General features: G+C 41.8%; 1 protein-coding gene across 18 annotated transcripts in view; it reads right to left on the bottom strand.

The window, feature by feature from the left end:
* ZNF143 (zinc finger protein 143) overlaps positions 1-22,365 on the bottom strand; it is a 64,449-nt gene that overhangs the window by 3,116 nt on the left and 38,968 nt on the right. For 16 of the 18 annotated variants that reach the window (XM_054662083.2, XM_063782777.1, XM_054662081.2 and 13 more), the window contains 4 exons: positions 16,576-16,803; positions 12,824-12,972; positions 9,063-9,224; positions 32-178 (listed from right to left, as the gene is read on the bottom strand). In XM_054662083.2, the coding sequence (XP_054518058.2) occupies positions 32-178; positions 9,063-9,224; positions 12,824-12,972; positions 16,576-16,803 (686 nt within the window). Of the gene's footprint in view, positions 1-31; positions 179-9,062; positions 9,225-10,268; positions 11,309-11,752; positions 12,973-16,575; positions 16,804-22,365 lie in introns of those variants that run through there. The other 2 variants (XR_010147140.1, XR_010147141.1) reach the window with 2 other exon arrangements.

Raw genomic sequence — 22,365 nt, 5'->3', positions numbered from 1 at the left:
TCGACTGAGGACAGTATGCCTTGGTACTCACCTGAACTGCAATCTGGGTGCCATTGGATGTTGCTACTAAGGTCAGAGGTCTGGTTTCTGTGGTTACTAAGTGATGGCTATGCTGCTGGTGCCCCATTTCTGATGAGGCAGTATGGAATGCTGCCAAGTCTTGAGCTACAATTGCAACCTTAAGCAAAACAAAACAAACCACACACATGAAGAATTAAACCTGCGATTTAAATAGGTTAAAGTCCACTTAATACAATGGATTTCTTCAAATTGAAAAGGAAAAACTCCTCTGACCATAGACTTGTCAAAGCCTATATTGAAAGGAGGTTTATTTGAGGAAGTTGAGGCTCATTATCTAAGGTTATGAAGTGAGCCAACGGCAAAATAGGGTAGAGAACACTGGAGAAATGGATCTGCTATGCCAGGCCCCATTAGCCAGGGAGATGCGGCTGTACCTAGATTCTATTACCCCTAAGTGACTGCTTGGGAAGTTATGTATGTGGACTAATTTGCACCTCAAATGTCCATTTTTTTTCCTGAGATTGGCTCATAGGAGAAAATAAATGATTTTTTTCCTCTTTACTTGTTGTATTTAAAATTAGATTTCCATTTAACTAGGAAAACTGGAAGGACCAGTGGTATTACTGACAAACAGCATCTCATCTCATACTCATTTCCCATTTTAGACTCCATGGAATCTTCCCATACTCCTCTTGCAGCATCTAGCCAGGAGGATTAAAAGGGCTTTTGTGGCTCTTATACCACAAGTACAACTTTTAAAAAAAATGCAGATAACATGGAAAATGGCAATTAACTATTTCTGTTAGATGATATTCTAAAATTTTACTCAGCCAAATTCAGAGAAAGAATAGATTAAAAATGAAAACTGCTGTTTTACTTGGCTATTCATCCACTAAAAATGCTACATTTTAAGCTAATAGATATTTAGCTTGGATCAATCCCAGTAATGTTCCCTAATTCTATAAGAAAAACAGATTTCATTCCAGCAATGTCTAAGTAGCTTATATTGGGCTAACCTTCCTGCAGATAACAATTATAAACCCTTGACAAAAATATGAAAAAGCAACTATATGAAGGCTTTGAGGAGCAATGAAAAGCAGGAATAAACTAGAGGGGATTCTCAAAAGAAGGGAGTCACACTGTGTTATATCTGTGTTTAAATAGATTTCACACTGAGGGCACTACCCAGTTTGAGCAGCCTGGGGCAACTTAAGGTTAAAGATAATGGAGTCCAGGGCTGCCAGAATAGCAGTACAGAGAAGAATAGCCCAGAAAGCAAAGAATTTGAGTGGGAAGCCCCCAAATCTTTGTATAAACTGTCCTCAAATCCTTTTTTTTTTTTTTTTTTGAGGTAGTCTCGCTCTGTCGCCCAAGCTGGAATGCAATGGCTTGATCTCAGCTCCCTGCAAACTCTGCCTCCCAGGTTCAAGCGATTCTTCTGCCTCAGCCTCCCGAGTAGCTGGGATTACAGGCATGCGGCACCTCACTCGGCTAATTTTTGTATTTTTAGTAGAAACAGGGTTTCCCCAAGTTGGTCAGGCTGGTCTCGAACTCCTGGCCTCAGGTGATCCACCCGCCTCGGCCTCCCAAAGCGCTGGGATTACAGACGTGAGCCCCCGCGCCCAGCCAGAATTATTATTATTATTATTATATATTTTTTGAGACGGAGTCTCACTTTGTCGCCCAGGCTGGAGTGCAGTGGCGCCGTCTTGGCTCACTGCAAGCTCCGCCTCCCGGGTTCACGCCATTCTCCTGCCTCAGCCTCCCAAGTAGCTGGGACTACAGGCGCCCGCCATCACGCCCAGCTAATTTTTTGTATTTTTTAGTAGAGACGGGGTTTCACTGTGTTAGCCAGGATGGTCTCGATCTCCTGACCTCGTGATCCGCCCGCCTCGGCCTCCCAAAGTGCTGGGATTACAGGCGTGAGCCACCGCGCCCGGCCTCAAATCCTTAAGACCCCTCAACACAAATATTTCCGGTTTCCAACAACATTCCAACAAGACTGGCAAAGCAGCATCTAGAAGGCTGAGAAACTAAGGAGAGCTTTCAGTGCAACTCACCAAAGAGAGACGGAATTTGAAGTTTCAATCTTACCAAGTTAGGAGGTAAGATTACGTCCCAGGACTAAATATTCACCCTAAGACCTAATAGCAACACTGAAACAGACCTGCCTTAACAAAGTACAAAACCCAGCCACAACACGTAATTTAACTAGCTAATAGAAAAAAAAAAATCAATATTCTCCAGAGAAAGATAACAAAATTCAGAATCTCTATAATGTGTCATCCACAAGGTCCAGAATGCAATTTTAAAATTACAATTGCTTAGCCAGGCATGATGGCTCACGCTTGTAATCCTAGCACTTTGGGAGGCCGAGGTGGGCGGATCACCTGAGGTCAGGAGTTCGAGATCAGCCTGGCCAACATGGTGAAACCCCACCTCTACTAAAAAAAAAAATACAAAAAATTAGCTGGGCATGGTGGTGGGTGCCTGTAGTCCCAGCTACTCGGGAGGCTGAGGGAGGAGAACCAGGTCAAAGACAAATTAATATACATTCTCCATCTGAAGAACCTTGAGAAAGATTGTTAAAAACCCCAAATAGGCCAGGTGTGGTGGCTCACACCTGTAATCCCAACACTTTGAGAGGCCAAGGCGGGTGGATCACCTGAGGTCAGCAGTTCGAGACCAGCCTGACCAACATGGTGAGACCCCCGTCTCTACTAAAATTACAAAAATTAGCCAGGCGTGGTGGCCGGTGCTTGTAATCCCAGCTACTTGGGAGGCTGAGGCAGGAGAATCGCTTGAACCCGGGAGGCGGAGGTTGCAGTGAGCCGAGATCATGCCATTGCACTCCGGCCTGGGCAACAAAAGCGAAAACTGTCTCAAAAAAACAAAAAACAAAAAAGCCAAATAGATTCCCAGCAACTTGTAAGACAACACCAAGTTAATATACATATAACTAGAGTTCCAGAAGGGCAGTAGACAATTTAAATTTTTTTTTTTTTTCCAGAAGCAGTGGCTTGTACCTGCAGTCCTAGCTTCTTGGGAGGCTGAGGCTGAGGGATCCCTTAAGCCCAGGAGTTTGAGGCCAGCCTGGGTCCCAGCTACTCGGGAACACTTGCCTCAGCCTCCCAAAGTGCTGAGATTACAGGTGTGAGCCACTGCGCCCAATCCTTATTTCCTTCCATTTACTTTTTAAAATTTTTCTTAAGGTAGAAACTAAGATCATTGAATTTAAACCTTTTTTTCCCAACACAAGCATTTAAAAGAAATTTTCCTCTAAGAATTGCTTTACCTTCCACTGACTTTTTTTTTTTTTTTTTGAGACAGGGTCTCCCTCTGTCGCCCAGGCTGTAGTGTAGCTGTGCTATCTCAGTTCACTGCAACCTCTGCCTCCTGGGCTCAAATGATCCTCCCACCTCAGCCTCCTGAGTAGCTGGGACTACTGGCATGCGCCACCACACCTGGCTAATTTTGTATTTTTAGTAGAGATGGGGTTTCACCATGTTGCCCTGGGTTGGTCTTGAACTCCTGACCTCAGGTGATCCACCTGCCTCAGCCTCCCAAAGTGCTGGGATTACAGGCATGAGCCACCGCACCCGGCCCCCAGATCCTATGTATATTAAAGGGATAATAAGGAAATAGTATGAACACCTTTATATCAATAAATATGAAAACTTAGATGAAACAAACTAACAAAAACAAAACTTAGCAAAATGGATACAAAAAAACATAGATAACTTGAATAGTATAGATCCACTTAAAAACTTGAATCCATAGTAAAAAACAACAACAACAACAACAAAAAACAAAAAAAAACCTCCCCAAAAAGAAAACTCTGGGCATAGATGGTGGTGTCCTAATTAACTCTATCAAGCTTTTATGGAGAAATAATACCAATCTTACACAACTATCAGAAAATAGTACAGAAGAGAACACTTCCCAACTTGTTTTATGAGGCAAGCCTAACCCTGATATTGAAACAGGAGATGAAACTTTTTCTTATAATTTCATAATAAATTATAGATCAATATGGTTCATAAACATTGACACCAAAATCCTTAACAAGATATTAGCAAACTGTCACAGAGGATTTTAAGGGCAGTAAAAATACTCTAATAGAGTATGATCCTCTATTGATAGATGTATGTCATTATACGTTTGTCCAAACTCATAGAATGTACAACACTAACAGTGAATCCTGCTGTAAATGATGGACTCTGGGTGATTGTGATGTGTACGTGTAGGTTTCAACAACAGTAACAAACGTGTTCCTCTGGTGGGGGTGTTCATTATGCAGGAGGCTATGTATGTGTGGGGGCAGGGAGTGTAAGGGAAGTCTCTGTACCTACCTCTCAATTTTGTGGTGACCTATAACTGCTCTAAAAAATCGTCTTTAAAAAATATTAGCTAATTGAATCCAGCAAAATACAAAAATACATCATAACCAAGTGATATATTAGCTTTTTTATATGTAAATTAAAACCACAATGATAGACCACTTAACATCCAGTAGAATGGCTAAAACTTTAAAACAACTCCAAATGTTGGTGATAATATGAAACAAACAGAACTTTTTTATTTTTTATTTTTTTGAGACGGAGTCTCGCTGTCACTCAGGCTGGAGTGCAATGGTGCGATCTCAGCTCACTGCAACCTCCACCTACGGGGTTCAAGCAATTCTCCTGCCTCAGCCTCCTGAGTAGCTGGGACTACAGGTGCACACCACACCATGCTAATTTTTTGTATTTTTAGTAGAGCCAGGGTTTCACCATGCTGGCCAGGCTGGTCTCGAACTCCTGACCTTGTGATCCACCTGCCTCAGCCTCCCAAATTCCTGGGATTACAGGCATGAGCCACTGTGCCTGGCCTCTTTTTTTATTTTTTTTAGAAAACGGGGTTTTGCTCTGTCATCCAGGCTGTAGTACAATGAACATGGCTCACCAAAGCCTCAACCTCCTGGGCTAAGTGATCCTCCCACTTCAGCTTCAAGAGTAGCTGGGACTACAGGCATATGCTGCCATGCTTTGCTAATTTAAAAAAAAAAAAAAAAATTGGACAGGCACAGTGGCTCAGCACTTTGGGAAGCCGAGGCGGGTGGATCACCTGAGGTCAGGAGTTGGAGACCAGCCTGACCAACATGGTGAAACCCCGTCTCTACTAAAAATACAAAAATTAGCTGGGCATGCTGGTGGGTGCCTGTAATCCTGCTACTCAGGAGGCCGAGGCAGGAGAATCACTTGAACCCGGAAGGCGGAAGTTGCAGTGAGCCGAGATTGGGCCACTGCACTACAGTCTGGGCGAGAGAGGGAGATTCCGTCTAAAAAAAAAAAAAAAAAAAAAAAAAAAAAAAAATTGGTGGAAACAGTGTCTTGCTACATTGCCCAGGTTGGTTTTAAAATCCTGGGCTCAAGCAATCCTCCAACCTTGGCCTCCCAAAGTGCTGGGATTACAGGTGTGAGCCACTGCGCCCAGCCTATTTTTTAAAAACGTTTTAACCACAAGAAGCAGCACTGAACAAATGTAACTCTTAGACATTGCTAGTGGGAATGTATGACGGCCCAGCCACTTTGGAGAATTGTTTGGTACTATCATAGAAAGGTAAATATGCCTCTATTCTATGACCCAGCAATTCCACAAATAGGTATTTATCCAAGACAAATGAGAGTATATGTCTACAAACATACTTTTACTGCCATCTTATTCATAATAGTCAAAAACTGGAAGCATTTCAAATGTTCACCAAGGGGAGAATATATCAACAAGTTGTGGCATATTCTTACAATAGAACACTGCTCAGCAATAAAAAAGAATGAACTGTTATTACATGCCAACAATGTGAATAAATATCCAAAATGTTAAGTAGAAAAACCCAGACACAAAAGAGTTCATACTGTGGTTCCATTCATGTAATGTTCAAGAATAGGCAAAACTAAGCTGGGTGCGGTGGCTCACGCCTGTAATCCTAGCACTTTAGGAGGCCGAGGCGGGCAGATCACTTGAGGTCAGGAGTTCGAGACCAGCATGGCCAACATGCTAAAACCCCATCTCTACTAAAAATACAAAAAAATTAGCCAGGCGCGGGAGGTTGCAGTGAGCTGAGAACATGCCACTGCACTCCAGCCAGGGTGACAGAGTGAGGCTCTGTCTCAAAAAAAAAAAAAAAAAAAAAAAAAAAAAAGGCAAAACTAATTCAATCACAACAGTTTTTGCCTAAGGAGAGTGAGTACTGACTATAAAGGAATCACAAGGTAACTTTCTAGCGTGATAGAAATGTTCTACATTTTGTTTAGGATGTTAGTTATATGGGTGCATATTTAACATAACTCATTGAATTGTAAATTTAAGATCTGTGCATTTCATTGTTATGTAAATTTTACCTCAATTAAGAAAAAACCAGATTGCAGGCAAATATGAAAAACAGGTTTAACTTCACCAGTGGTCAAATGAAAATAAACAGAATTTAACTTTTTCTTGTTAATTCTGTAAATATTTTAAAAAATCCTCAATGCAAGAGTACAGTGAAAAAGAAAGCTTTTAGATCCATAACATGATTATTAAACCTTTCTGAAAAATAATTTGGCAATATGTAACAAGCAGCTTAAAACAGCTTAAACCGTTAATACAAAAATTTGTTTCCTATGAAAATAACCAGAAGCTTTTTTTTTTTTTCTTTAAGACGGAGTCTCACTCTTTTTGCCCAGGCTGGAGTGCAGTGGTGCAATCTCGGCTGACTGCAACCTCTGCCTCCTGGGTTCAAGCGATTCTCCTGCCTCAGCCTCCTGAGTAGCTGTGATTACAGGCGCCCTGCCACCACGCCTGGCTAATGTTTTTGTATTTTTATTAGAGACGGGGTTTCACCATGTTTGGCCACGCTGGTCTTGAATTCCTGACCTCAGGTGATCCACCCACCTCGGCCTCCCAAAGTGCTGGGATTACAGGCGTGAGCCACCGCACCCAGCCTGCATTTTCTTAATGACTAATGATGTTGAACATCTTTTCATGTGCTTATTGGCCATTTACATCATTTTACATTCCCACTAGCAGTATATGAATATTCTAGTTGCTCCGCATCTTTGCCAACATTTGGAGGTGGTGGTGGTGGTTGTTTCCTCACTAGTTTCTTAGGAGAAATCAACATTTGGTTTTGTTAGTCTTTGATTTTAGCCATCTTCTTGGGTTTGAAATGCTCTCTCATTGTGATGTTAATTTGCATTTCTTTGATGATAAAAGATGTGCACTTTTTGAGTTACGTATCTTTTGTGGGAGGTCTGTTCAATGAGCAACGGAATGATTTGTACATTTTAAAACACTTTTTTGGCTCATTTTTAATGGTTGTTCATCTTTTCATTGTTGATTTGTAGAAGTTTGTTGCACATTCTCAATACAGTCCGTTTTTAGACTTATATTCAATATAGTGTGTGTATATGGTGTGAGTATCTTTTCCTCAGTCTGGGGGTTGTCTGATCTTTTTCTTAACAGTGTCTTTTGGTGAGCAGAATTAATTTTGATTAAGTCCAATTATCAGTTTTTTTCTTTCATTGTTAGTACATTTTGAATACAGTCCAAGTAATCTTTAAGGTTGCAGAAGTATTTGCCTCTCTTGTCTTCTAGAGGCTTTATGATTCTGAGTTTTGCATTTCAGGGTGTATGAGACCACCAACTTCATTCTTTTTTCAAGAGTGAGACTCAACATTGGCCTTTAGCACAGTACAAGAACAGTTTTTAAACATATTACATTATTTATTTTAAGGGAAATGAAAATTAAAACTACGAAAAATACATCAGATTGGCAAAAATTCAAAAGTTTGATACTATCATGGTGACTATGCTGAAGGAGAAGAGGCACTATCAAACCCTGCAGGTAAGAATGGAGACTGGCACAACCCTAGAAGGGAAGTTTGGCAACACTGATCACAATTACGAATACATGTATCTTTGCACCAGCAATCCTGCTCTAGGAATTTATCTAGCATATCTACTCACACATATATATGCAAAATCACATGTGCACAAGGTTATGTGTTGTTTGAAATAGCAAAAGACTTTAATTGCGGCACATCCATACAGTGGAATACAATGCAGCTTAAAAAAAAAACAGAATGAGGAAGTTCTCTATATAATGAAATAGAAAGATTTTGAAGATGTTAAGTTTAAAAGACAACAACAAGATGCAGAACAGACTAGTTTACTATCATTAAAAAAAAAATGGAGGCTGGGCATGGTGGCTCATGCCTGTAATCCCAGCACTTTGGGAGGCCAAGGCCTGGGCAACATAGTGAGACTCTTTCTCTACAAAAAATAAAAATAAAAAATAAAAATTAGCCAGGCATGGTGGTGCACACCTGTAGTCTCAGCTACTCGGGAGGCTGAGGTGGGAGGATTGTTTGAGCCTGGGAGGTTGAGGCTGCAGTGAGCCATGATCGTGCCGCTGCACTCCAGCCTGTCTCAAAAACCAGAAGAGAGCTATTATGTTAGCTGTGGGCTAGTTAACAAAAAAGGTAGGGGGAGATGACTATTTACTTATTTGTATTTGTTTGTATATGCTTAATGACTGGAAGAATACACAAAAAACTGATAAAAGTTGATTATCTGTGGAGGCAAGAACAAGTTGATGAAGGCAGGGGTGGGATGAAGACTTTTCATTACACACCTGTATATATTTTTTTAGTTTTAAACCATATGAATATATGACATATTCAAAAAATTAAATAGTAAATTTTGCAAGTATTTCCTAAGTATCTGATAATGATGATAATAGGAATAGCTACCACTACTGAACACTTAATATATATGTGGGCTGAGTACCTTATATACATTATCTCAATCAATCCTTATATCAACCTTATGGGGTACATGCAACTAGCACCCTACTTTACATATGAGGAAAAACAGGCTCTGAGGGTTAAGTAGCTAAGAAGTTGCAAAATATTAGTCACTCCCAAGTTTGTGTGCTTAACTGTTGTACCACATTGCATATCTATGTAACAGTTTTGGTACTGATATATGTATTGATTGACATAACAGAAAAAAGTAATTACCTGTTGCCCTTCTGTACCCTCAGCAGTAACCATAGCAACAGAGTGTGTTCCTGCTGAGGAGATGACTGCATCATGGGCGGGGACTGTGATGGGCGTGCCATCCTGCGTTACCATTGTGATGGTGTTGCCAATGGCCTGCATGTCAGCTTGAGATATGTTGACCTGCAATACAGTGAATTTTACAAAGCAGTCAATGTTTCTTGTTATAGCTGACAATCTTCCATAAGGACTGGGACTAATGCTTGTATAAGTTTGCCCTGTGGATGTAAATAAGCCTTTTAGAATGAAATAAACTCATTCAGTCATCAGAAAAATCAATACAATATTTCTTTTAACAATTCTTATATTTTTATTATTTTTTATTATTATTATTTTTGGAGACAAGGCCTCACTCTGTTGCCCAGGCTGGAGTGCAGTGATGCAATCATAAATCACTGCAGTCTAAAACTCCTGGGTTCAAGTGATCCTCTAGCCTCATCCTCTTAAGTAGCTGTGACTATAGGCATGACCCATTGCTCCCGACTGATTATTTGTAATTTTTTTTGTAGACATGGGGTCTCAACATGTTGCCCAGGCTGGTCTCAGACTCCTGGCCTCAAGTGATCCTACCACTTCAGCCTCCCAAAAGTGCTGGGATTACAGGTGTGAGCCACTGTGCCCGGCAATACAGTATTTCTTTTCTTTTCCTTTTTTTTTTTTTGAGACAGAGTCTCGCTCTGTTGCCCAGGATGGAGTGCAGTGGCGCAATCTCTGCTTACTGCAAGCTCCGCCTCCCGGGTTCATGCCACTGTCCTGCCTCAGCCTCCCAAGTAGCTGGGACTACAGGCGCCCGCCACCACGCCCAGCTAATTTTTTTTTGGTATTTTTAGTAGAGAGGAGGTTTCACCGTGTTAGACGAGCCAGTCTCGATCTCCTGACCTTGTGATCCGCCCACCTTGGCCTCCCAAAGTGCTGGGATTACAGGCGTGAGCCACCACACCCGGCAATACAGTATTTCTTAATTGCATTTCCTCCTCTCCATTCCTGTTGCTAATTTAGATCCTTATTTTTCTCCCATCTGAATTTCTACGAGAATCCAACTTCTCTCCAGGTATCCAGTCTAACCCTTCCCTAACCATCCTCTATGTTGACATCTTTCTAAAACAAAACAAAACAAAATCTTATTATGCTCTCTGCTGCTGAAATCCCGTGACTGCCCATCACCTATAGTTCAGACTTTTTTTTTTTTTGAGGAGTTTCACTCTTGTTGCCCAGGCTGGAGTGCAATGGCATGATCTCGGCTCACCGCAACCTCCGCTTCCTGGATTCAAGCAATTCTCCTGCCTCAGCCTCCCGAGCAGCTGGGATTACAGGCATGCACCACCACACCCGGCTAATTTTGTATTTTTAGTAGAGATGGGGTTTCTCCATGTTGGTCAGGCTGGTCTCAAACTCCTGACCTCAGGTGATCCGCCTGCCTTGGCCTCTCAAAGTGCTGGGATTACAGGCATGGGCCACCGTGCCCAGCCCAGACTTCTTACATAGCATTCCTGACCTTTCATGACCTGGCCTTTACCAACTTCCCCAGGCTCATCTTCCACTGCTTTTAAACTAGCAACTGACACTCCAGCCACAACTAGTCATTTGCAGTCCCAGAAAGTGTCATATTCTCTTGTATTTTTATTACTTTGCTCTTCCCTTCACTCTCTGGTGAGTTCATGAAAATCCTTCAAGACCCAACTGAACACCCATTCTCTTATTAGGATCTGCAAGATTACTTTAGGAAGAAAAATTTACTCTCTCCTGCAGGGTGCCACAGCACTTTCTGTATCTCTCAATTATATACACCTCATTATGAAAAATTATTCATTCTAAAAGGGTCTCTCTCCTACTAGACTGTGATACTGCCCTTCCTGTGATTCCAACACTAAGTCCACTGACCAAAATGTCTGGCATGGGGTAGGTGCTCTATAAATGTCTATCATTTGACTGACGAAAAGAATGGAATGGAAATCTAACTCCTGAAGGAAATGAGAAGGTTAAGTGTAGAGAAAGCACAACATTGGGATGGGAAAGATAGTTGTTTTGGAATATATGAAGAAGGATAAGACTTATTCTGTATGGTCGGAGAGGAGCCATGAGAGGATGATACAAGGGTGGGTTCTGGCCTGATAAATAGTAGAATTATGGCGGCTTATGCCTGAAATCCCAGCACTCTGGGAGGCTGACGCAGGAGGATCACCTGAGGCCAGGAGTTCAAGACCAGCCTGGATAACACAGTGAGACCTCACCTCTGAAAAAAACATGTTTTTTTAATTAGCCAGGTGTGGTGGTACACACCTGTAGTCCTTTGAGCTATGATTGTGCCACTGCACTTTGTCCTGGGCAACAGAGTGGGACCATCTCTAAAACCACACAAACAAACACTAGAATTATCCAACTATGGAACAGATTGCCTCTTTTTAAAATGTATGTATTTATTTATTTATTTTGAGACAGAGTCTCACTCTAATGTCCAGGCCGGAGTGTAGTGGCACAGTGTTGTCTTACCCCGCCTCCTGGGTGCAAGTGATCCTCCCGCCTCAGCCTACCTAGTAGGTGGAACTACACGAGAGCGCCACCACACCAGCTAATTTTTGTATTTTTAGTAGAGATGGGGTTTCACCACATTGGCCAGGCTGGTCTCAAACTCCTGATCTCAAGTGATCCACCCGCTCTGGCCTCTCAAAGTGCTGTGATTATAGGCGTAAGCCTCCGCGCCTGGACCCAGATTGCCTAAGACAGAAATTGCTTAATCACTGGGGGTTTCTCAGTAGTGGCTATTTCAGACCTGCTATAGTGGGAATTTTTCCTGTATAGGGAACAGGGAGGTTATATAAAACAACCTCCAGAGGACCTCTGTGTGTGATGATCTAATTCAAGAAAAAGTGTTAAGGCTGATGCAGAATTAAAACTTGGTTAATAATCTTGCATACCAGTCAGAGGACAAAGAGTATAGTGTGAAATTAGTGATGTCAAAGTGAGGAAGAAGATAAATGAGAAGGTGTAAGAGCTTTGTATTTTCTAATCCTGAGTATCAAAACAGGGCAGATTAATCATTAAACTCTGAGAGATGGGTAAGGAGAGCGTTCTCCATGAAAGAGGCAGACACAGAAGGGTAAAGAAGCACATTGCGCATATTTCCACCAGGTATTAAGACAGCCTTTGCTAGAGCTTAAAAATGGAATCAAGGTGGAATTATTTTAGGCTAGTGACATCTAGAAAATAACAACAAGTTTGGCTAACAGAGAACAACCATTACACTGTGCTTTTCCTGGGGGAAATCAAGATACCTATTCTACCGACTCTGTGAGGCTAGTTGAGTGAACTCTCATGATTCCTGATCTCTTAATGGTGCCATCATATGCTGATCACCTCAGCCAAATCTCTGTTTTCTCAATCTCACCTCCTGGATCTAATCAGCCACCAAACCCTATCCCTTTTCTGATCTGTGTTTCACATGGATCCAGTACTTTTGAAGCCCTCAGCCTCTCTGTGGCTGACCTTTATCATCTCACCTTTGAGCTACACCAAGAATACCATTTGGATTCTACAGTCACAAACCTTCTCTCTCTCCTAATCTCTCTGCACATAGTCTCTGTAAGCAGACTACTGAAAAACCTCAGGGTTTCCAAACTTTGTGCCCTGACATTTCAAAGCTTTCCTCAATGGGGACCCAGCCTGCCTTTCAAGCCCAGGTTCACAGAAAGATTTAATTTGTTTGGCTTTTGGTGGATACTTACATGCTGAGTCCCATCTTGGGATATGAGTGTAACTTGCTGACTCAGTCCAGATTGGGTTACTGTGGCTACTTGTGTAGAAACAACGTCGTCCCCTTCTACACCTGTAACATACGTAATCTGGGACCCTTTAAGAACATCTTCACCTTGACCTGTTTAAAACAAATGAATCATTTATTTGACCAACCAACCAATTTGTTTAGAAAATAGGACATTTTAAATATTAAAGAGAAAATTACATAAATTAAAATGTACATGTATTATATTCTAAGTCACGAAAATGGCTTCCAGGACCTCCTTCCAATTCCTCCACCTCCACTTTTGCAAAGGCAAACTACATCAAAGCAGACCAAACAAAAAATCTTTCTGCATCAAATTTAAGTGTTCTGATTTTTAGGGACCTGTTTTATTCTCTTAGTTGGAGTAATTACTTGATACTGTATGTGTATTAGGGGCGGAGAGGGGAGGAATTGTACAGGAAGACTAGCAAATAACCCTTCAAATACAGCAAGTATGCACTACATTCTCGCATTCACTTAAAAGGCTGTTAAGCCAGGCGCGGTGGCTCATGCCTGTAATCCCAGGACTTTGGGAGGCCGAGGTGGGTGGATCACGAGGTCAGGAGATCGAGACCATCCTGGCTAACACAGTGAAACCCCGTCTCTACTAAAAATACAAAAAATTAGCTGGTCATGGTGGCGGGCGCCTGTAGTCCCAGCTGCTCGGGAGGCTGAGGCAGGAGAATGGCATGAACCCGGGAGGCAGAGGTTGCAGTGAGCCGAGATCACGCCACTGCACTCCAGCCTGGGCGACAGAGCAAGACTCCGTCTCAAAAAAAAAAAAAAAAAAAAAAAAAAAGCTGTTAAAGGCCAGGCACAGTGGCTCACACCTGTAATCCCGGTACTTTGGGAAGCCAAGGTGGGCAGATCACCTGAGGTTGGGAGTTTGTGACCAGTCTGACCAACATGGAGAAACCACGTCTCTATTAAAAATACAAAACCAAGGCCGGGTACGGTGGCTCACACCTGTAATCCCAGCACTTTGGGAGGCCAAGGCGGGCAGATCATGAGGTCAGGAGATCGAGACCATCCTGGCTAACACGGTGAAACCCATTTCTACTAAAAATACAAAAAAAAAATAGCCGGGCATGGTGGCAGGCGCCTGTAGTCCCAGCTACTCAGGGGGCTGAGGCAGGAGAATGGTGTGAACCTAGGAGGCGGAGCTTGCAGTGAGCCGAGATCGCACCACTGCACTCCAGCCTGGGCGACAGAGCGAGACTCTGTCTCAAAAACAAAAACAAACAAACAAACAAAAATACAAAATTAGCCGGGCCTGGTGGAGCATGCCTGTAATACCAGCTACTCAGGAGGCTGAGGCAGGAGAATCACTTGAACCCAGGAGGCAGGGCTTGTGGTGAGCCGAGATGGCACCATTGCACTCCAGCCTGGGCAACAAGGGCGAAACTCCGTCTCAAAAAAAAAAAAAAAAAAAAAAAAAGAAGCTGTTAAAAGTGGTTAAGACTATTTTCATTTTCATAAACATTAACCACAAAGTCAGAATGGTTTGCAAACACACCCACTGATACTAAACTTGGTCTTTAGCACAACTGATTGATTGCAAACCATCAGTACACAATGACCTCACTGTGTAAAGACAATGTATGGCATATTATCTGAGGTATGGTTAACAATTTAGTGACATAAAAGGAACCTCCATCACTTCTTTATTTCATAAAGAACCAGTAAGTAAACAGCAATTTCAACAATCCATTACTACTATAATTGTCAACCAGGAAGATTCCTGGTCCCTCTCGTCTTTCATCACTTTCTACCTCCCATGAAGTCAGAAAGAGAGCAAAAAAAAAGTTTCCCCCTCAAAGGACATAATATGCTAATCTAAGAGTACTTCTCAAGTCAGTGGTTAATCCATGCACTCATATGGCTACAGTCATCAACGTGTAATTTCCATGACAGACATTACTTCATTCCTTTTTGTTCTGTTCCACAGCTATTTATATATCATTATTCCAACAGGTTACAAAACCCAGTGGATCATGTGAGAGAAAACAGAAATCCATCCCTATTCTTGGAAAAACAATCTTAGTTTAGTTTTGTTTTTAAATAAAATGTATATTATTATATTATAGACTATTTTCTAGAATATAGGAACTTCCGGGCTGGGTGCGGTGGCTCACGCCTGTAATCCCAGCACTTTGGGAGGCCGAGGTGGGCGGATCACTAGGTCAGGAGATCGAGACCATCCTGGCTAACACGGTGAAACCCCGTCTCTATTAAAAATACAAAAAATTAGCCAGGCATGGTGGTGGGCGCCTGTAGTCCTAGCTACTCGGGAGGCTGAGGCAGGAGAATGGAATGAACCTGGGAGGCGAAGCTCGCAGTGAGCCGAGATCGCACCACTGCACTCCAGCCTGGGCAACAGAGCGAGACTCCATCTCAAAAAAAAAAAAAAAAAAAAAAAAAAAGAATATAGGAACTTCTGATAACCTGAAATATCAACATTTAAGGAAGAGACTTGAGGAAGCTTAGAAAAAGAGTCTTGCAAACTTAAGTCTGATATCATTAAAGCCTGCTTTCTAACTGAAAAGACTCAGCAGTTGTTGTAGGATCTTCTTATTTACTTCCTTTCTCTTAGCAATTGTCAAATATACAGTACATTATTATTAACTGTAGTCACATGTTGTGCAGATCTCCAGAACTTATTCCTCCTAACTGAAACTGTACTCTTTGACCAGTATCTCCCCAATTGATGTAATATTTAACCATGCACACTTACAGTGTTCTGGCTAGAAAATAATCACCATGAAGACTGATGGAATTGCTATTAACCTACCACCACCTAACAAATACCTGAAAAGACAAATCAGGACTACAAGGAATCATCTGAGCAGATGACCTGTTCTTTCCCTTATTCTCCAACAAACTTTTTCCACCTAAATGTTTTTCAATGCTTCAATATAAGTTGTTAAAAATGAAAAAAGATGTCTTCTCTTAATTTTCAAATTTACTTCATTTAGGAGGTACTCAATGAAACTGTAAGACAACTTGCTTTGTTTTGTGTTTTAGAAAAACCTACTTCCTTTTACCTACTTACCTATGCTTATTTACCTGAAATAATTCAATGTAATTCTCTAAAATATTTTTCCAAGGGTTTACTGAAACAAATAATTTTGTCTCTTACAATAACATACTTAATAGCACCTGAATCAATGAAGAGTTATTTGGGAGTACTTCTCTAGTGTTACGATTAAGACCAACATGCTTAATGGACCCAAACGGGCTGGCTGCCCCTGCCTCGCTCTCCAGCCTTGTTTCATATCACCTTCCCAGGCAGAACTGCCCTACTGGCCAGGCTTCATTCAGTACCTCCAATTTACTTTGGTCTCTCCAGCCTCCTGGCTTTCTGCATGTGCCATTCTCTCTATTTGGAACATTCTCTTGCCTTTGCTTCCTGCTTCACTTCCCAGCAACCTCTGCTTCTTCACCCAGTTAATCCCTATTCAACCTCTATATCTCTCCAAAAATCCCTTCCTTGACCTCCCAAACTAACCTTCCCTTCTATACATCCCAGAGCACCACATACTTTTCTTCAATAGCACTTACTGCAGCTGTAAATTATGTTTATGTGATTACACGAACGACACATTATGGTTTCAGAAAATGCTATGAATCATAAATTATGTTCATAACTGTTGATTCTCAAACTCAGAAACAAAATACAGTAGACAAAACTCTCACCTGGGGGCGGCTCAAAGAAGGCTTCCTGCTCCTCCTCGATGGGCTCAGTGTCGTTGTGGGCTGTCCGTTTGTGCATGGCCAGCGTGGAGATCTGCTTGTATGTCTTCCCACAGTGGTTACAGTTGTAAGGTTTGGAATGAGTGTGGACAACATGATGTTTGTACAAACTGGAATATTCTGTAAACCTTTTGTCACACCCAGGAACTGTACAAACATATGGCTTTTCTCCTAAAGAGCAACACCAAAAAAAAGTTCAACTTCTACATATGTAAGCAAAATCATTCCATACTTCCCCCCTAGGGGGTAAAATACCTCTAAAAATAAAGAATTGCCAAATCCCTCCTCATCCCACCATGAGGCAGCACACAAGAAAAGATTCCCTAACCATGGTTTTGACTTGACTCAAAAGGTAGTATGATCCTTAGTGCTGTCTCCATGCATCAACACCAGGTTCTCCTTAATCTCAAGGAATGAGAAAAGGATGGAGATGTTGCCCAGTTTAACTCTAACTTTAATGAAACTGTAATTTGTTTCCCATAATTAGATAATCTAGATACTGTTAGTTATACTCTATTAATAATAATAAATGCTATTATCGTAACTTACGCAGCTTCCTAAGAATTTTATAAAGATAATAAAAAAGGATTTTCTTTAAAAGTCTATTAAACCTAGTTAGATATGTCAATACATCTAAAAGGACAAACATGTTTCATTTAACTTAACCTGACTTCTTACATCCAATCAAAAGCTACTGAGTATTCACTAATAGCAAGCAGGCAATACATAGGGAAGTAAATAATTTTTGTCGCATGAAACAGCTTGAGAACATTATAGGCAGTACATATATTTTTAGAACTTTTTACTACAGAAAATTTCAAATATACACAAAAGTATAGAGAAACAGTACCCCAAGTACCAATCATCCAGCTTCAACTATCAATTCATGACCAATATTGTTTCTTATATTTACTACCCATTTCCCCCTTCTTCCCGACCAGGATTATTCCGAAACAGTTGCAGGTAACATTCTTTTTCTTTCAGACTGTATACCTAAAAGATGGGTCCCAGTTTAAAAAATATGTAAACAAAATTAATAATAATTACTTAATATCACAAAATATCTAGACAGTGCTAACATGTGGTGGTGTAGGGACCTAAAACTGAAAGCAAACTGGAACAAATTAACCTAATTGTTTAAATGAATACTTTTCACTACACTGAAGGGGCTGGGGGGGGACAAATACATTAATTAAAGTAGCTCATTTACAGAGTATTTGACTTACGCCCTCAGTCTTGGGCTCAGTGGTGAGAGTGAGGGGAAGAATTGCAAACAAATATTCAGCTCATTTGTAGTAGGCTTGTTTACGGTAGTGGTATGGGTGAAGGGATTCTGAAACTATTTTAGATGGAATAAAAGACTGAGCAAATGAGTAAATATTTCAAATGCTGCTGGAAGGGCTCCAGCTGTGGAAAAAGGAGAATACAAATATGGAATGGGGGAAGAAAAACAAAAAGAACCCTGTGGTGAAATGGAATTGGAGGTATTGGTGTGAACTCAGATTTTTAAAATGTACATATGAAAGTGTGTATACATATGCATGTCCTGGTTTATTCTCATTCGACACATTCCTTGGGTAACTGCAACTTTCGCAGTGGTTCTAAACACAGTAAACCCACCCAAAAATAAGATACCACACTAATGTACCGTAACATAAGTCTTACACATAAAGTAATTGGCGATTGCTTCCTGTCCTCTGCCCAGTTCCCATTCCCAAAGCAGGCAGGTTAATGTTCTTATTTTGGTGGATGGTTGCTGAGATGTGGTGAGGGCAAGAGAAAGGGCAGCCAATTTCAACTTGGAAAAATCAGCCCAATTGATATTTAGGCTAGAACAGAAACTGCCACTAGGTGGCACCAAACCACAGCCAAGAGGCGAACGGATTTGGATTGAGCTTTTGAGCTTCCTTACTGGCTAGTTACATAGCCTCACCTGGGTCATCTGACGAGCCTTGCAAAGAAAAAAAAAAAAGAAAAAAGGACTGCATTTCACAGGTCTGAATCTTTACTCTACTAGATATTGTGACCAGTTATTGCAGCAGTTACCTGATCATTAGCCAATCTTTTCTTCCAGCCCAGACCCACCTCTTAGGTCAGACCAACATTTATAACTGCATACTCTCACTACTTCAATTATTCTCAGTCTACTAAAAGACCTGGGGAGCTTTTAATACACCCTGATGCCTGGGCCTCACCCCAGTACAATTATGTCAGAATCTTTGCAGACAGGATCTGGGCAATCAGTCTATTTTAAAGAGCTACATCCAATATGCAGACTCATTTGAGAGCACTGCTCTACCTAAATGTTCCAAAGACATCAGTATGGCCAAACTTAATGTAGGCATCTCTCTTATTGAATGCTAATTTGCCCATAAAATGTGTTGAATGGCTAGCTTTCAGATAATGAGTCTGTATTCCATTGCTTTTTTCTTTTCTTTTTGAGACGGAGTCTCGCTCTGTCACCCATGCTGGAGTGCAACGGTGTGATCTCGACTCACTGCAACCTCCACCTCCCGGATTCAAGTGATTATCCTGCCTCAGCCTCCTGAGTAGCTGGGATTATAGGCAGCTGCCACCACACCCAGCTAACTTTTGTATTTTTTGGTAGAGAAGTGGTTTCGCCATGTTGGCCAGGCTGGTTTTGAACTCCTGACCTCAAGTGATCCACCCACCTTGGCTTCCCAAAGTGCTGGGATTACAGGCATGAGCTACTACTGCACCAAGCTCTATCTATATTCCATTAATTTAAATGGGAAAAATAATGCTTTCCCAGCCCATCCTAAAAGCCCCAGCCATTTTCTCCAAATATTACAAAAAGGCACTTAAGCACATATATTTTAATAAGAAGCACTTAAAAGATGAATTGTCTTTTCCTTTTCTTTTTTTTTGATACAGAGTCTCACTCAGTCGCCCAGGCTGGAGTGCAGTGGCATGATCTTGACTCACTACAACCTCCACCTCCCAGGTTCAAGCAACTCTCCTGCCTCAGTCTCCCAAGTAGCTGGGATTACAGGTGCCCACCACCAGGCCTAATTTTTGTATTTTTTGGTAGAGACAGGGTTTCACCATGTTGGCCAGGCTGGTCACGAAACCCTGACCTCAAGTGATCTGCTCGCCTTGACCTCCCCCAAGTGCTGGGATTACAGGTGTGAGCCACCACGCCTCACCATAATTATTTAACAGTAAGTGAACTCATTCGTAGGTACATGTTTATGTATAGCACACAAAAATTGCATATCAGGGCTGGGCGTGGTGGCTCGCCTGAGGTCAGGAGTTCAAGATCAGCTGGGCCAACATGGTGAAACCCTGTCTCTACTAAAAATACAAAAATTAGCTCAGCGTGGTGACATGCGCCTGTAATCCCAGCTACTCGGGAGGCTGAGGCAGGAGAATCACTTGAACCCAGGAGGCAGAGGTCGCAGTGAGCTGAGGTCACGACACTGCACTCCAGCCTGAGCGACAGAGCGAGACTCCGTCTCAAAAAAAAAGTCTTTTGGCCAGGCATGGTGGCTCACGCCTGTAATCCTAGCACTTTGGGAGGCCAAGGTGGGTGGATCACAATGTCAGGAGATGGAGACCATGCTGGCCAACATGGTGAAACCCTGTCTCTACTAAAAATACAAAAATTAGCTGGGCGTGGTGGTATGCACCTGTAGTCCCAGCTACTCAGGAGGCTGAGGCAGGAGAATCACTTGAACCCAGGAGGCGGAGGTTGCAGTGAGCCTAGATCGTGCCATTGCACTCCAGCCTGGGTGACAGGGCGTGACTCCATCTTAAAAAAAAAAAAAGAGGCTGGGCGTGGTGCCTCACACCTGTAATCCCAGCACTTTGGGAGGCCAAGGTGGGTGGATCACAAGGTCAAGAGATTGAGACTGTCCTGGCCAACATGGTGAAACCCCGTCTCTATTAAAAGTATAAAAATTAGCTGGGCGTGGTGGCGGGTGCCTGTAGTCCCAGCTATTCAGGAGGCTGAGGCAGGATAATCACTTGAACCCGGGAGGTGGAGGTTGCAGTGAGCTGAGATCACGCCATTGCACTCCAGCCTGGGTGACAGAGCGAGACGCTGTCTCAAAAAAAAAAAAGAAAAGAAAAAGAAAAAAGAAAAAAATGTCTTTTAATTTTGAATTAACACAAGTTTACTCTTAATACCAGTAATAAAACAATATATTAAAATTTTTCTTATAAAACTAATGCATATCCTGCCTTACGCTCACATTTGCCTTTCCATTTTCACCCACCAAAAATACATCCACAAAATGGAGCATTAAAATTAAAAGCTTCTATACTGCAAATATCATCAAGAGAATTAAAAAACCAGCCACAGAATGGAAGAAAATATCTGTAACTCATATATCTAATAAGAGACTTGGATTCAAGTCTCTTGAATTAAAGTTATACAACTCAGTAATAAAGACACAACCCAATTTTAAAAATGGGCAAAGGATTTGAATAGACATTTCTCCAAAGAAGATATACACATGGCTAATAAATACATAAAAAGATGCTTTGGCCAGGTGTGGTGGCTCACACCTGTAATCCCAGCACTTTGGGAGGCTGAGGTGGGAGGATCACAAGGTCAGGAGTTTGAAACTAGCCTGGCCAACATGGTGAAACCCTATCTCTATTAAAAATACAAAAATTAGCTGGGTGTGGTGGCAGGTGTCTGTAATCCCAGCTACTTGTGGGGGTGAGGCAGAAGAATTGCTTGAACCTGGGAAGGGGAGGTTGCAGCAGGCCAAGATTACGCCACTGCACTCCAGCCTGAATGACACAGCAAGACTCCGTCTCAAAAAAAAAAAAAAAAAAAAAAAGGCCAGGCGTGGTGGCTCATGCCTGTGATCCCACCACTTTGGGAGGCCAAGGCAGGTGAATCACCTGAGGTCAGAAGTTTGAGACCGGCCTGGCCAACATGGTGAAACCCTGTCTCTACTAAAAATACAAAAATTAGCTGGGTGTGGTGGCACACACCTGTAGTCCCAGCTACTCAGGAGGCTGAAACAAGATCAATCAATCGCTTGAACCCGGCAGGCGGAGGCTGCAGTGAGCTGAGATCACACCACTACACTCCAGCCTGGGCGAGACAGAGCGTGACTCCGTCTCAAAAAAAAAAAAAAAAAAAAAGCTTCACATCATTAGCCATCAGAAAAATGCAAATCAGAAGTCGGAATGAGATACCAATTCACACCTACTAAGATGGCTATAATAAAAAAAGACAGATAATAACAACTGTTAGCTGGGATAATAGCAACTGTTAGCTGGGATGTGGAAAAACTGGAACCCTCATCCATCGCTGATGAGACTGTAAAATGGTGCAGCCACTTGGGAGAACAGTTTGGAAGTTCCTAAAATGTTAAGCATGGAGTTACCATATGACCCAGCAAGTCCACTCCTAAGTACACATCCAAGAGAAATGAAAACATGTCCACATAAAAACTTGTACATGAATGCTCATTGCATATAAGGAATACATATGACATATGTAATCTATTATTATTCTTAATAGCCAGAAGTGAAAACAACTGGTGAATAAACAAAATGTAGTACATCCATATAATGAAATACTATTCAGTTACTGAAAAAGGGAAGAATTTAAAAGTTGCTACAACATGGCTGAACTTCAAAAACATTATGCAGGCTAGGAGCGGTGGCTCATGTCTGTAATTCCAGCACTTTGGGAGGCCGAGGTGGGTGGATCACGAGGTCAGGAGATCGAGACCATCCTGGCTAACACGG

The sequence above is a fragment of the Pan troglodytes genome, chromosome 9, assembly GCF_028858775.2.
Source record: "Pan troglodytes isolate AG18354 chromosome 9, NHGRI_mPanTro3-v2.0_pri, whole genome shotgun sequence".
Lineage (NCBI taxonomy): Eukaryota > Metazoa > Chordata > Mammalia > Primates > Hominidae > Pan > Pan troglodytes.
This window is presented reverse-complemented; position numbering and strand designations above follow the sequence as displayed.